The 12,612-nt window shown below is 38.0% G+C and overlaps 1 protein-coding gene across 1 annotated transcript; it reads left to right on the top strand.

Annotated features, from left to right (window-relative positions):
- Positions 1–9,668: 9,668 nt before the first annotated feature.
- LOC118914817 (olfactory receptor 8S1-like) lies at positions 9,669–10,598 on the top strand. The gene has a single exon (XM_036890058.2). The coding sequence runs from the start codon at positions 9,669–9,671 to the stop codon at positions 10,596–10,598; it is 930 nt and encodes a 309-aa protein (XP_036745953.2).
- The last annotated feature ends 2,014 nt before the right edge of the window (positions 10,599–12,612 follow it).

Below are 12,612 nucleotides of genomic sequence, written 5' to 3'. Positions count from 1 at the left end.
AGTTTTCTAAAGTAAATAGTCCAAGAAAAGAGAAGTCAGAGGCCTGGAGTCAGGAGGAAGCCCGTCTGAAGATTAGTGAAATTGAGGGAAACATTAAGGCCAACTTGGTCAGGGTAATGTTTTGGTTGCTGACTTACAGATCCTGAACCACTGTCACATTTTGGCATTAATTCTTGTTTGGTCATCCTGAATTTTAGTTTGATATAATGCTATATTCAGTTCACTAACAGTTTACTCAGAATCTGTGCTTCAATATGAATAACACATATTATTCTATAGTTTATTTTTCTGCTTGTCTTTCTTCATTTTGTAGTAATAGTGTGCCCTGTGTGATGCAGAGATTGCATGCTTCCAGCAAATATCTGCTTTTCTCCTTTGCCTCATCACAGAACTGTTGCAGTTCTTTATCTAGGCACATGTATACATAGAATAATACTTTAGTACTTTTCACAGCTATGTGTGACCGTGTGATTAAATTCAGACCAGTGAGGTATAATGTGAACGTTTTAAAGAGTGCTTGCTCTTGCCTTTTTCCACTTCTTTCTTCTCCCTTTGTCCTCATTGCTGGCTTAGACTGTACCCATAATACAGGAGCCGGATTACCCATGTTGTCCACTACGTGGCTTTGGGAATGGAAACCATTCACATAAATACAGATATAAGTTGCTGGGATGCTAAAGACTTTGAGCAATACATTCATCATAATCAACCCTGAATAGCTACTTCCAGACTTTTACATGACAGAGATAAAATTTGATATTGTTTAAGCTCTTATCATTTTGGTTTCAGATACTTGTAAATAAATTTAATCCTAAACAATATAGAATTTGATTCCAGGAAGGAGAGTACTCAATGTAACAAAAACCTATATAACATGTGTCATAGGTTTGGTGTTAGGAGTTGAACAACAGGCAATAAAGATTTAGAAATCATAGACTAGAAAGTGCAGCACCCTTGTTAAGCTATATAGTAAATTATTTGAACCAAGTTTCGTCCATAATACCTTGAAAGGCAGCCCACATATACTGACTGATGATAAAACATTACAGGAAATGATAGAAAAAATACAGGATGTTGGTAGGAGCTGACTGCCATTTTCCAATTGCAGCAAAGTCCTATGAGAGATAAATTCCATCTAGAACTCTAACCTCAAACAGAAGTGAAATGAAATATGTTTACCAAGTTAATTTCTGCCTGCAGTTAACAATCCGTATTAACTGAGAGTTTTATAATTTAGAGTCATGCAGGAATGAAATGTTGTTTCTGTATCTGAAAAGGATACAGTTATAAACTGTATACTTATAAACACTAGCATTGATGCAACAATCATAATAGGAGATAAGACAAAATTCCTTCCACACAAGAAAGACAAAAACCTACTGGCAAAACAGTGTTTTTAGTATTACTTTCACATTCAAACCCTTGATTCCGATAACCATAAGGTAGCCCAATTAAAAAGGGGAGAAGGGTGTAGAACATGCTTGGTAAGTAAAATTAAGATAACAGGGTCTCAGAGTTAAAAATTCAAGTTTATTCAAGATTTAGGGCTATAATTACATACATAGGGAACTGATTGAAAGCTTGCCCTGCAAGAGCCCATGTTTACTCAAACTCTAAAGAATATTCTAGGTGTTGAAGCACCAGGTGCCAATAGAAAGCAAGTAGTGAAAGCTATGAAGCTCCTAAGAAGGACATTCTCTCCAGTTCTCATCTCAGATGTGGCCATGCAGGCTAATGGACAAGGAATATTCCTGAGAGCAGAGCTAGAAGCTAGAGAAGGTGATGAATTCAGGAGACTCTTCTGAAGAGGAGAACCAGGACTATCATGAGTGCTACAAAATCTTACTCCTCTGCCAAGGCAGGAGTCTTCACAGTTTCTGAACAGATTAAGAAAATTGTGACTGCCATTCATTTGTTGAATAAATTCCATGCGATTTTCCTGTGGAATACCTACATTCTGGATTTAGCTAATTTGTTTCCTTGTGTTATTTGCCTTGTCCTCCTATTCAACATTTTGTCTTAAGGAAGGATTTGAGTCCCTTCTGAAAATCTTCATATGTGTAGTTGTGTACTTCATGTTGCATTGTATCAAGAGAAATCTGATGTCTGGTATCCCACTTTTTTTGATGACAAGAGGATCTGTGGGTTCACGTGATGACAGTCACATCCCTTCATTTTAAAGTTATTCAGCCTTCTCTTACTTAAAGATGTTTACAAACCACTGATGACAATTATGGGAAGCAGTTATTTCATTAGAAAATTTCAAAAGGGTAACTTCCTAACTGTTATTCCTTCTGCATTTATTAGCTGAAATTCATCTAAATAAAAGTAAGTTATTGTGTCCATTAGTGTTTCTTTGATTACCCTTAATATAATTCATGCTAGAAATCACGAGAAGTACTTTCCTTCTCTTTAACCGCAACCTCTTCCAATTCAGTGTAACCTCTATTGATATCCAATGAGCTTTTCCTTTCTGTCTTTTATTAGTTGATTGTGCATTGTCATTAAATGATGTCTTTTTACATATTCAATTTGTTTAAATCAATTTCAGTCATTATTTTTCATCAAATATTCTACTTTTGGCCTGTGGGCTGGTTGCTCTGTCCTTCTGATGACCATAATAGGTTTTGATGCCTTCCTTACTTTCTGACGCACAAAAAAATCCCAGATTATGTGTACTTTATGCCCTAAACCTGTAACCTGTCAGTTTTCTAAGGAATTCTGTTTCCTTTAGTGGTGTTTAGAAACCAAACTCAGGGTAGCATAGGTGATCATTACAACTTTATCATTACTTCTAGGATTTTTCAACAGATCCTGTTAAAGCTGAAAAAATTTAACAAGTTCCCAGGTATTTCTAATTCAAATTTAAGACTGAATAAATTCTTTCTTCTTTGGTTTTTTATTGTCTCATTTTCCTGAAATATATATTCCTAACAATATAAGCATGATATTTATTTATCCTGCAAATATTCATATAATAATTTTAAAAAATAATACCAATATTACTAACAATAAGACTATTAATTGAAGTATCTCTTTAGCTGAAGTAGCCCAGTCAAAGTCCTATAATCTAAAGTCAGTTGAAATAATTCTCTTCTATGGTGGTTACATCACTACTTTCATATATAGCTAGGCTCATTTGTTTTAGTTTTGTTTTTAATTTAATCTTTCTCTCCAGTGTTATTTGATAAAACATTATCCAGAAGTAAGTACTGTATAACAGTGTACATTCAAAACAGTATCAATTACTTCCATGTTTCCCTTACCCTGTTTGTTTTCTCCATCCTCCTATATGTAATCATGTTCAATAGTTTTTATTTTATACTTCTGTTGGGGGTTGAGTTTCTTTTCCTCAGTTCTTGTCCCCACTGCAACAAAGAATTGAAGGGCAGAGACCCAATAATGAGGCAGAGAAAAAGTTTTATTTGAATACACTGTAAGGGAGGAAGAGGCAAGGGTCAAGGTAGACAAAGGCAGGTTTACTTGAATAAAGCAGAGAGGAAGGAAAAACAGAGAGAGGAAAGGGCTGCTCATTGAACCTGCTGCTCAGCATAGGGCACACCCCCTGCCAACTCCTAAAGCCAGTGTCACTTGGTGTCCAGTGTCCACTTGAATCTGCATAGCATGGGAAATAAGTCCCCACCACCCCAGGATTTGGGTTAGCTGCAGAGCACTGGATGGTGTGAGATTATGTTCTGAGAACTTCCCAAAGGCAAAGAAAAGAAATTTTCAGATTGGCTATTAGGAGCATGATTGTAAAGGCACACAGTTCCATCCTAGTCACCCAGGTGATGGGAACTTGCAAGCCCAAATCAGAGCTCTCAGCAGCCCCTGCCTGCTTATCTGGAGTAGGAAAGAAAGAGTAACACAAAGAAAGGCGAGTGTGGGCAACCTCAGAGAGGAGGTGCACCTAAGGGCTTGGGATTCTGTCTTTTAAGGCTTTCAAGAATGGAATAAAGGTAAAGGATTGAGGGGAGTGTGGTCTCATGATGTCTGTCTCCAGTGAGGGACACTATGTCCTCATCTACAGTCAGTCCTCTAGATACTCTGTGAGATAAACTTAAGGAATTTAATCATCCTGTTCCTCTCCAAGATAGTGGTTACCCTCAAGCACTGTGAACATACCAGTTAAGACTGCTTGCCTTGCCTTAAGATAGGTTGTTGGCCGATTACCAAAAAATATGTTAGGAATCTTACTTCCTAACTCCCTGGTTTTTAAAATGGAATCTAAGCCTTAAGATGGAGTCCCTCCTGTTCTTGCTGTATTTTTTATATCTCAGCATTTTTCATCAGAGGCAGGAAAATTTAATCATGATGCTTTTCCCATGTCTCAGCTCTATCTCACCTGCATTAGCTACAGCAAGTCTCAAGGTCATCTCAGAGTCACCACCTGCGGAATGAACTCACTTTGCAAAAGGGCGTTACCGATGTGAGTGCTCTCAGGCTCCCTGGCTTTATCTGATTAACTCCCCGAGTCCTTCGTGGACCCCACCTCTTTTCATCCTGCTCATATCTGTCTTTCTGCCTCTTACAATATTTCTTTTCTGGAAACTAAAAAAAGCATATATATATAAAACACACACACTCAGGCCAGCACCATACTGATTCCTATGGGTATTTCTCTAGTTACTGGGTATTATAGTTAAATTGTTTCTTTAACAACTGGCAGTTTCTCCCCAGCTGACTCTCTGACCTATGAGGTAAGTTAGGAATAGAACTACTGAAACTTATATTCTGCTGTATACTTTACCATAACCATCTATTTCTTATACAATTAAATAGTGATTTTTTTAAATGTGCTTCATTTAAATTAATATTGATTAATGTGAAACCCAGTTGAATGGTTTCATGTGATACACACATAATAAGATAATCTGGAGATGAGCTGTGAGTATCTTTTCAGATCCCAAGTGAATTCTCTTGAGGGTCCATATGGCTTGTAAGTTCCCAAGGGAAAATCCTGGCTTTCTTCACAGGTTCTAAATTCCTTTCTCCTGTACTGCCTCTCTTCGGGTTCCCAGAGTTCAGGTTGATTGCTTCTCTTCACAAGTTGCAAAGGCCACATATGAGAAAATCCCTTATGTCTTTTTAAAAGTTCAAACCTCTTAGCAAATGAGTTTAGACTTTAAATGGTAACTCCTAGGAATATAAGTTATTGAGCCAGTCCCCTGGGTTCCTTTGTTCAGTCTAAACCAACTGTTCTTTTGATTGGGTGGATATCAGAATCCTTTGTTCAGATAATGCTAGCAGAAAAATATTTAGAGTCATAGAGGAAAATGAGTGAACTAATGATGGTGTATTTGCTTACTGACTCAGATCAAACTTCAGACAATAAGAGATAAATTAGTACAACCTGTCAAGAACTTGAAAATTTCCAGACATTTTTATCTTTTCTTCAAAGCCATGATGGGGTAAGACTATAAGTAAGATCCTGAACACTTTCTCTGCAAGTGACATACTTTTTGAAGGCTGAACTAATATAACCCCCTGCCTCCCTGCCTTTCTCAGCCTCCTAGAGAAAAAATTGTCTATTTCCAAAATTGGGAAGTTGTGGTACATCATTTTTTTCACCTGATCCCTGATTTCTTCACCTGTTGACTCAAAGCTCCAGGATATTGTCTCCAGCAGATGCCAAGAATATGAAAATGTTCTACTGAACCCTCTAATGATTTTATTCCCTCCTAGCCTACTCCTTGAGGTGCTTCCTTCTTCAGTTTACTTTTCGTGCTTTCCAAGAGACTTAGCGTCCCTTTGAAGTCTCTCATATCTTCACTGTTCTCTAGTCTAGACACTGTCTCTAGGTTTAGAGACAGTTCTTCAGCAATATGGTCTTATATTATCTCTTCCCTAACATGCTCTGGTCTACTCCCCTAAAAACCCTTTTCCTTTTTTCCTGGGATGTATGAACCATTACAAGAGATCAGAAATCCTGTTTCTAGTTCTTTAGCTATAAGCTAATATAATTCTTCCAAATGAAAGATATAATTTCTCCCAAGTTTACTCAATTTATAGGTGGAGGAATTTAAACTTAAAGGATCAAACAACAGTACCAAAGTTCAACAGCTGGTAAGTGACATATTTAGCACAGGTTAGCCTACCCATGTCTGTCTCCAAATTGCAGGATACTAGCAACATTCTCCTGCATTTACTGAATCTCAGGCATAGAGCCTGCATTTCATCTTGGAGAAGCTGAGAGCTCACCATCTGAAAGCAGTCTAGATAGGAACATGGTAGCACATGAGGAACATATTCCCCGCTTTTCATGCCTTAAAGAATCTCAGGAGCTTCAGAGAGTTGCTTTATATGCAATTAAAATAATCTTCAGATGGCCTACCTCTGAGATATGTGGGGCAGGAGCAAGGCATAATCTCGACAAAAATGATAAAATAGGTGATACCTATCTCCAGCATCCACTTAGCTTTGGTTTTAGCATTTTATTCTTCATACCAGGTACCTCCTCATAAACCCAGGGCTTTAAGCCCCTTTGTAATCAGGCTTGTCTTCCAAAATCAGTTAAGGTGCTGGATCACATTCTCCTCTTGCTTTCCCCTCATTCATACATTTATTAATGTTTTTGGCTAATACTTTCTGATGAACATTACAAAACAGAGTAATATTTTGTTCTGCAATGACGAGTCCTTTGCTGTTTTTTCTTTGTATGGGGTCCATTCAACACTCTCCATTTAATGATGTTAACGTTTGTTAACAAAACTATGCCATGATTTTTTAAATTGTTGACATTTTATGTTTATAAAACAGCAGAAGAAAGAACTAATGGTGACATTTTAGGTTTTTTCATTATTTTACTTATTTAGTTATTTTGAGGGGATCCCTCTGACACTTTACAAATATCTTAAAAAAGAAACCTGTTGCTCCAGTTCTGTGGACATCATGCCCCTGGACATCAACTTTTCTTTCTGTTATTGTATTTTGTGTGTGCAGATATACTGTGCAAGCTTATCCCATCTTTCACTTTGTTGCAAGGGTAAAGTTCTTCCCATAATTTATATAATCTTCTGGAGTTAGTAAGTAGGAATATATTTGGAGGTGGGAGATAGGAAAGAGCTTCTTTTTTGTATTGCCCTGAAATCATGTCACAGGGGCACAGCAGCCTTCCCTTCAACGCCCTGAGTAACATGGGACTTTGACATGAAGGATTTCCAGCTTCAATTCTTTGCCAGCTGCTTTGCCCATATCCTCTGGAGATACTGTGGGCATCTGAGTACCTGGAGCCCAAGTGGATACTGTGATCAGATCTAAATGAATGAGTGAAATATGAACACTAAGCCATATTTTCATAACCGATTCCTCAAATAGTTGCAAATAAATATGCACATATTGGAAAAATAATATAAAGAATTCATTATTTCTTATTGCCAGCATATATTTCACTACAAGTATTAATTTTCAAGAATTCTTCCCAATTCTGCCCCCAATACAGGATTCTCACCACTAACTCCACAAGCTGCATAATTTTCCTTGGATACAAATAATTTTCACTGGATCTCAAAGTACTCTTGCCACCATGTGAAGCTACTGGTCCTTCAGACAGGTAATTGAACCTAGCCGTCTATTGTTTGGTTAACAGTTAAGGGAGGAGAGACCTCAATTCTCTTTGATCAACAGAATGTAGTTGTCTTGAGTTAGAAGTAAAGGCCAGGGTGGGCCAGACTTGGACAGCATTACAGAATAGTTATCCCGAGCCTGAGGGTACAAGTCATGGGTGTCAGAACAACGAGAAAACCTGGGCAAAGTTTGGAGTGTGAAAATGTAGTCTGAGTTGGCATGTGGACTTCCAAAGCTGTCTGAGACATTGACAGGAGTTGACTCAGGTTATAAAACAACTGGAAGGAATTTGAGCTGGGCATGGAATATGTGGGCAGTTATTATCCTGTTCCAGGGGAACAGCTTTTCTGATCAACTACCAAGTAGGTGTTTGCTCCGTCAGCACTCTAGTGTTATAACTCAAGTGATCATCTTGGACCGAAGTATTTTTTTCATTAAATTTTATGAGTTGAAAAAATCCCCACTAAAGGAAGTGGAGAAAAATTTTTTTAAAAAAGAAAAAAATTCTCACTATGCTAACTCAGCACCCCAAACTTTGTCTTCCTCTGTGCCAGAGACTGAATCATCTACCCCATCTTAGTTAGCCAGCTATTCTGACAGTAATGCCATTTTTTAATTATCAACACTTACACCTACAAAATCTGAGTTTCAAGAATCCCTCTAACCACTCTAAAAATTATTTCTAAAAATTATCTCTAAAAATTACAACTTGCTTATTACCCTAGTGTCCCTATCAAAGAAATTATTCAAACCCAAACCAATGACTATCACTTTTGCCCTAGACATAATTCTCTGTGTGTCCCTAATTTAATTCCTTGTACCTCCTTGTTTCTGTGATTCATTCACTTTACAAGCATGTTTCACTTCCTTACCTTTTTTTCTTTGTCACTGAATATGCCTGGAAAAACCGAAACCCCACTTAAAACCAAATACCTTTCTGCTCCTCATATGTGCTTATGCAGCTAAATATTACTGGAGACAGTTGCATACCTGTTCAAATAGTCTTAAAATCTCAAATGGACAAATATGTCACCATTTAATCCCACTGCATTTCCTTAGTAAATTACCTGATGTACCTGAATTTTGTGTTTTGGGGTTATCAAAATCCCTCATCACCACCTCACTGAAAACATACACATACAGATAAGTAGGTAGGTAGGTAAATGATTGAAGATAGATAGATAAATGATAGATAGATAGATAGATAGATAGATAGATAGATAGATAGATAGATAGATAGATGATAGATAGATAGATAGATAGATAGATAGATAGATAGATAGATAGATAGATGATAGATAGATAGATAGATAGATAGATAGATAGATAGATAGATAGATAGTTAGATAGATAGATAGATGATAGATGACAGGTAGATAGATGACAGATAGATAGGTAGATGACAGATAGATAGATAAATAGATAGATAGATAGATACATAGATAGATAGATACATAGATAGATAGATAGATAGATAGATAGATAGATAGATAGATAGATAGATAGTTGATAGATAAATAGGCCAACTCCATTCATGATCTCACCTCACATTTCACCCAAAACTTTGCAGCAATCAGTTAGAAAGTCTCTTATATTCCATCTGTAAAATCTACCAAGATGCCTCAGTTCCCACTCTCTTTACTTTCCTTCCTGTTTACAATAAAGGAGCCCCTCCTGTCTATGGACAACTCTGCTTATGCTCTGGATCTCACTGATTTTCCCTTTCTCAAGGACTTTATTCCTGCTGTTAACATCTTGCTCTGCTACATCAACAGTTTCTCTCTTATTCTCCCTGAGTATACAAAATAGTTTGTATTAATGCCCATCTTAAAAATAAAAGAAAGTAACCTCTAGAGTTACAAGATGAGGGTCTACACAATTACATAGGGAGCTGATAGAGGGTTGGTGGACTGTCATCCAAGAACATCAAAGTTATCATCATGATGATCAGGAAGTTAGCTTAGAAGTATCTGCACATGGTTTCCAGAACAGTCGTGAAATGATGTACATGAGCAAGGGGGCTAAGTCAGTGAGGTCACTAAGAGCACAAAAGCAGTTTTTGATATCTTTCTTGGATTTCTAGGGTAAATATTTTTATCACTATGGGAAACCATAGCCTGTTTAGTGAGTTCATCCTCCTTGGGTTGTCTGCTGACCCTCAGACCCAGATTCTGCTCTTCATGTTGTTCCTGGTGATTTACCTCCTGACCCTGATGGGGAACCTGACGATGCTGCTGGTGATCAGGGTGGATGCCCACCTCCACACGCCCATGTACTTCTTTTTGGGACAGCTGTCCTTTCTGGACCTCTGCCACTCATCTGTCACAGCTCCCAAGATGCTGGAGAATCTACTTTCTGAAAGCAAAACCATCTTTGTAGAGAGCTGCCTGGCTCAAGCCTTTTTTGTGTTTGCCACGGGGGGCACCGAGGCCTGTCTGCTGGCTGTGATGGCCTATGACCGCTATGTGGCCATCAGCTCCCCTCTGCTCTATGGCCAGGTGATGAGCAAGGAGCTCTGTGTGGGGCTGGTGTGGGGCTCCTGGGGCCTGGCCTTTGTTGATGCTCTCATCAATATCCTCTTGGCTGTCAATTTAGACTATTGTGAAGACCATACTATGCCCCACTTCAGCTGTGAGCTGTCTTCTCTCTTCCCTCTGTCTTGCTCTGATACCTCCGCCAACTTCACACTCCTGCTCGGCTCCTCTGTTTTGCATTTCTTTGGAACCTTCATCTTGATTTTCTTTTCATATACCCGCATTGTGTCCACCATCCTGAGCATCAGCTCCACCTCAGGCAGAAGCAAGGCCTTCTCCACGTGCTCCTCCCACCTCACTACTGTGATCTTGTTCTATGGCTCAGGTTTCCTCAGCTATCTCCTGCCAACCTCAGGCTCCCCTTTGGAGATGGTCTTCCCTTTGCAGTACAGTGTGATCACTCCCATGCTGAATCCCCTCATCTACAGCCTGCAGAACAAGGAGGTGAAGGCAGCTGTGAGAAGAATGTTGAGAAGGTACTTTAATTCTTTAACATAGTGGGCCAGTGAAATAGGACTATGAAGAAGCTGAAGTATTCTGAAATAATGTATCTGGTAACTGGAAATTAAGGATTCTTTTTCTTTCTTCTCTCTCTCACTCTCTCTTGCTCTCTGTCTCCCATCTTTCCCTCCTCTTCCTTCCTTTCTTTCTTTCTTTCTTTCTTTCTTTCTTTCTTTCTTTCTTTCTCTCTTTCTTTTTCTTTCTTTCTTTTGGCATTCTTAGAAATATCTATGTTTATTATAAGTATTCTTAAACACATGACTATATGCATTATAGAATGAGGATCATGCCTATTCACTGATATAGCACTGGTCTGAATGCAGCTTGTAACTAGTATTCTTAGAAATAAGGGATTATTGGCCATCATGCCAACTGTTGATATGTATGTGTCAGCATCTTCATACTTAATAAGAAAGCAGAAAGCTCTATTCTTAGGGTGATTAGTGGTCAGCCCTAATTAGGGGAGGAGAGATGGGTCAGGTAATTTTCTAAGGTATTGTTATATATATATGTCTTAGAGAATACCTGCTATTTGCCTGCCCAGCATCTTTTTACTCTCCCTCCAGTAACTGTACACCACTCTTGCTTAGGAAAATTAACCCATACTCATTTTATGTAGTCTCGTGGGACTCTCCATGGTGCCACCTATCTCCCCTCATAAGGAGATCATGTGAACCCCAAAAGGCCAGTCATTCTACCATCACCTCTTAACAGGAGACCTCCCAGGTACCCCTGCTGCCGAGATCTCCACTGATACCATGCCCACTGCACTTCCTCACAGGAGGTTTTTCAACAGTCAAAATAAAATAGCAAGCTTGTAATAAAGACACTTACCTTTCATGTTTTACACATATAATCCTCTTTATCTCAACAATCTTGTATGAGTCAACTACTATTTTGGCTTTTTCACAAATGAGTAATTAAGAAACAGAAAAGTTGCCTGAAGATATGGGAAGTTTGAATTTCAAACCTGTCTGTCTGAATCCAGAATCCTTTTTTATAAACCCTTTCTTGAGCCTTGTATCCTTTGCAAAGCATCCTTTTTTTTAAATTAATGCAAATCAAATTCAAATTATGTTGGTTGGAACCAAAGAATCCAAAATGGTACTTGAATTGGCAATAAGAAGTGAACTGTGTCCTCCCAGTGAAAGGTGTGGGAATTTTTTATTGATTAATATACAGGGAGGTGCAAAAGACAGCAAATCTTCTGCTTATGCTCTCTGATGGGAATACACACACCATGGTATTCAGTGGCAAATGTACACTTACCATCTGTGGTCACCTATAATCATGCACCCACTGAGAATGAAGCTATAGTGATTAAGAACTTGCTTATGTCATCCATTGTGATATGGACTAAAGTATTAAGACTCAAGAATAGTTTCAAGAAAGACAAGTTCAAATCTGGGAATTTTGACCTTATGGTTTATGGCTCAGAGATAACTTAATGCCAAACTCAGAGGTTGATTCTCTGGCTTGCTGAATTACAACTCTTTGAGAACTGACTATCATATTGGACTACATATGTAAAATTAGGGAGTTGATCAAGAATGGGACAGCAATACCTGGGATGATTTGAGAACTCAGAGTATCAAACCCCTAAATCACTCAAAAACTACCCACTGCATATTCCTCACTCAAGTTCTTCCTCCCTTGATGGAAAAAGCATGATTCTTCTCAAGCCCATCCATTCTTGTTGTTCTGTTAGTTTCCAGAATTCAAAATGAACATGACTTGGGGTGAAATGTGTGAGGAGGTTTGTATTTAAAATAAAAACAGTTGATTTCTGTATCAAAAATCTGGAGATAATTTGTGGAAAATGATTTTAAATATATTCAAGGAGTATGGACTTGATATTTAAAAATTAATTTTTAAATCTTTGTACACATAAATGCACATATATAATTTCATGAAAATGCATAAGATCATTTTATGTATGGTGCTTCATGGTGGTCCAGTCTTATTTTTTTTCTTTTCTTTATTACTTAACTAAATTTTCCCCAATTTCTCT

This window comes from Manis pentadactyla, chromosome 10 (genome assembly GCF_030020395.1).
Source record: "Manis pentadactyla isolate mManPen7 chromosome 10, mManPen7.hap1, whole genome shotgun sequence".
NCBI classification, from domain to species: domain Eukaryota; kingdom Metazoa; phylum Chordata; class Mammalia; order Pholidota; family Manidae; genus Manis; species Manis pentadactyla.
The sequence above is the reverse complement of the archived record's forward strand: the minus strand, read 5'-3'. Positions and strand labels throughout refer to the sequence as shown.

What these genes read in the sequence shown, in the direction of transcription:
- LOC118914817 (XM_036890058.2), top strand. Translation starts at nt 9,669, where the DNA reads ATGGGAAACCATAGCCTGTTTAGTGAGTTCATCCTCCTTGGGTTGTCT.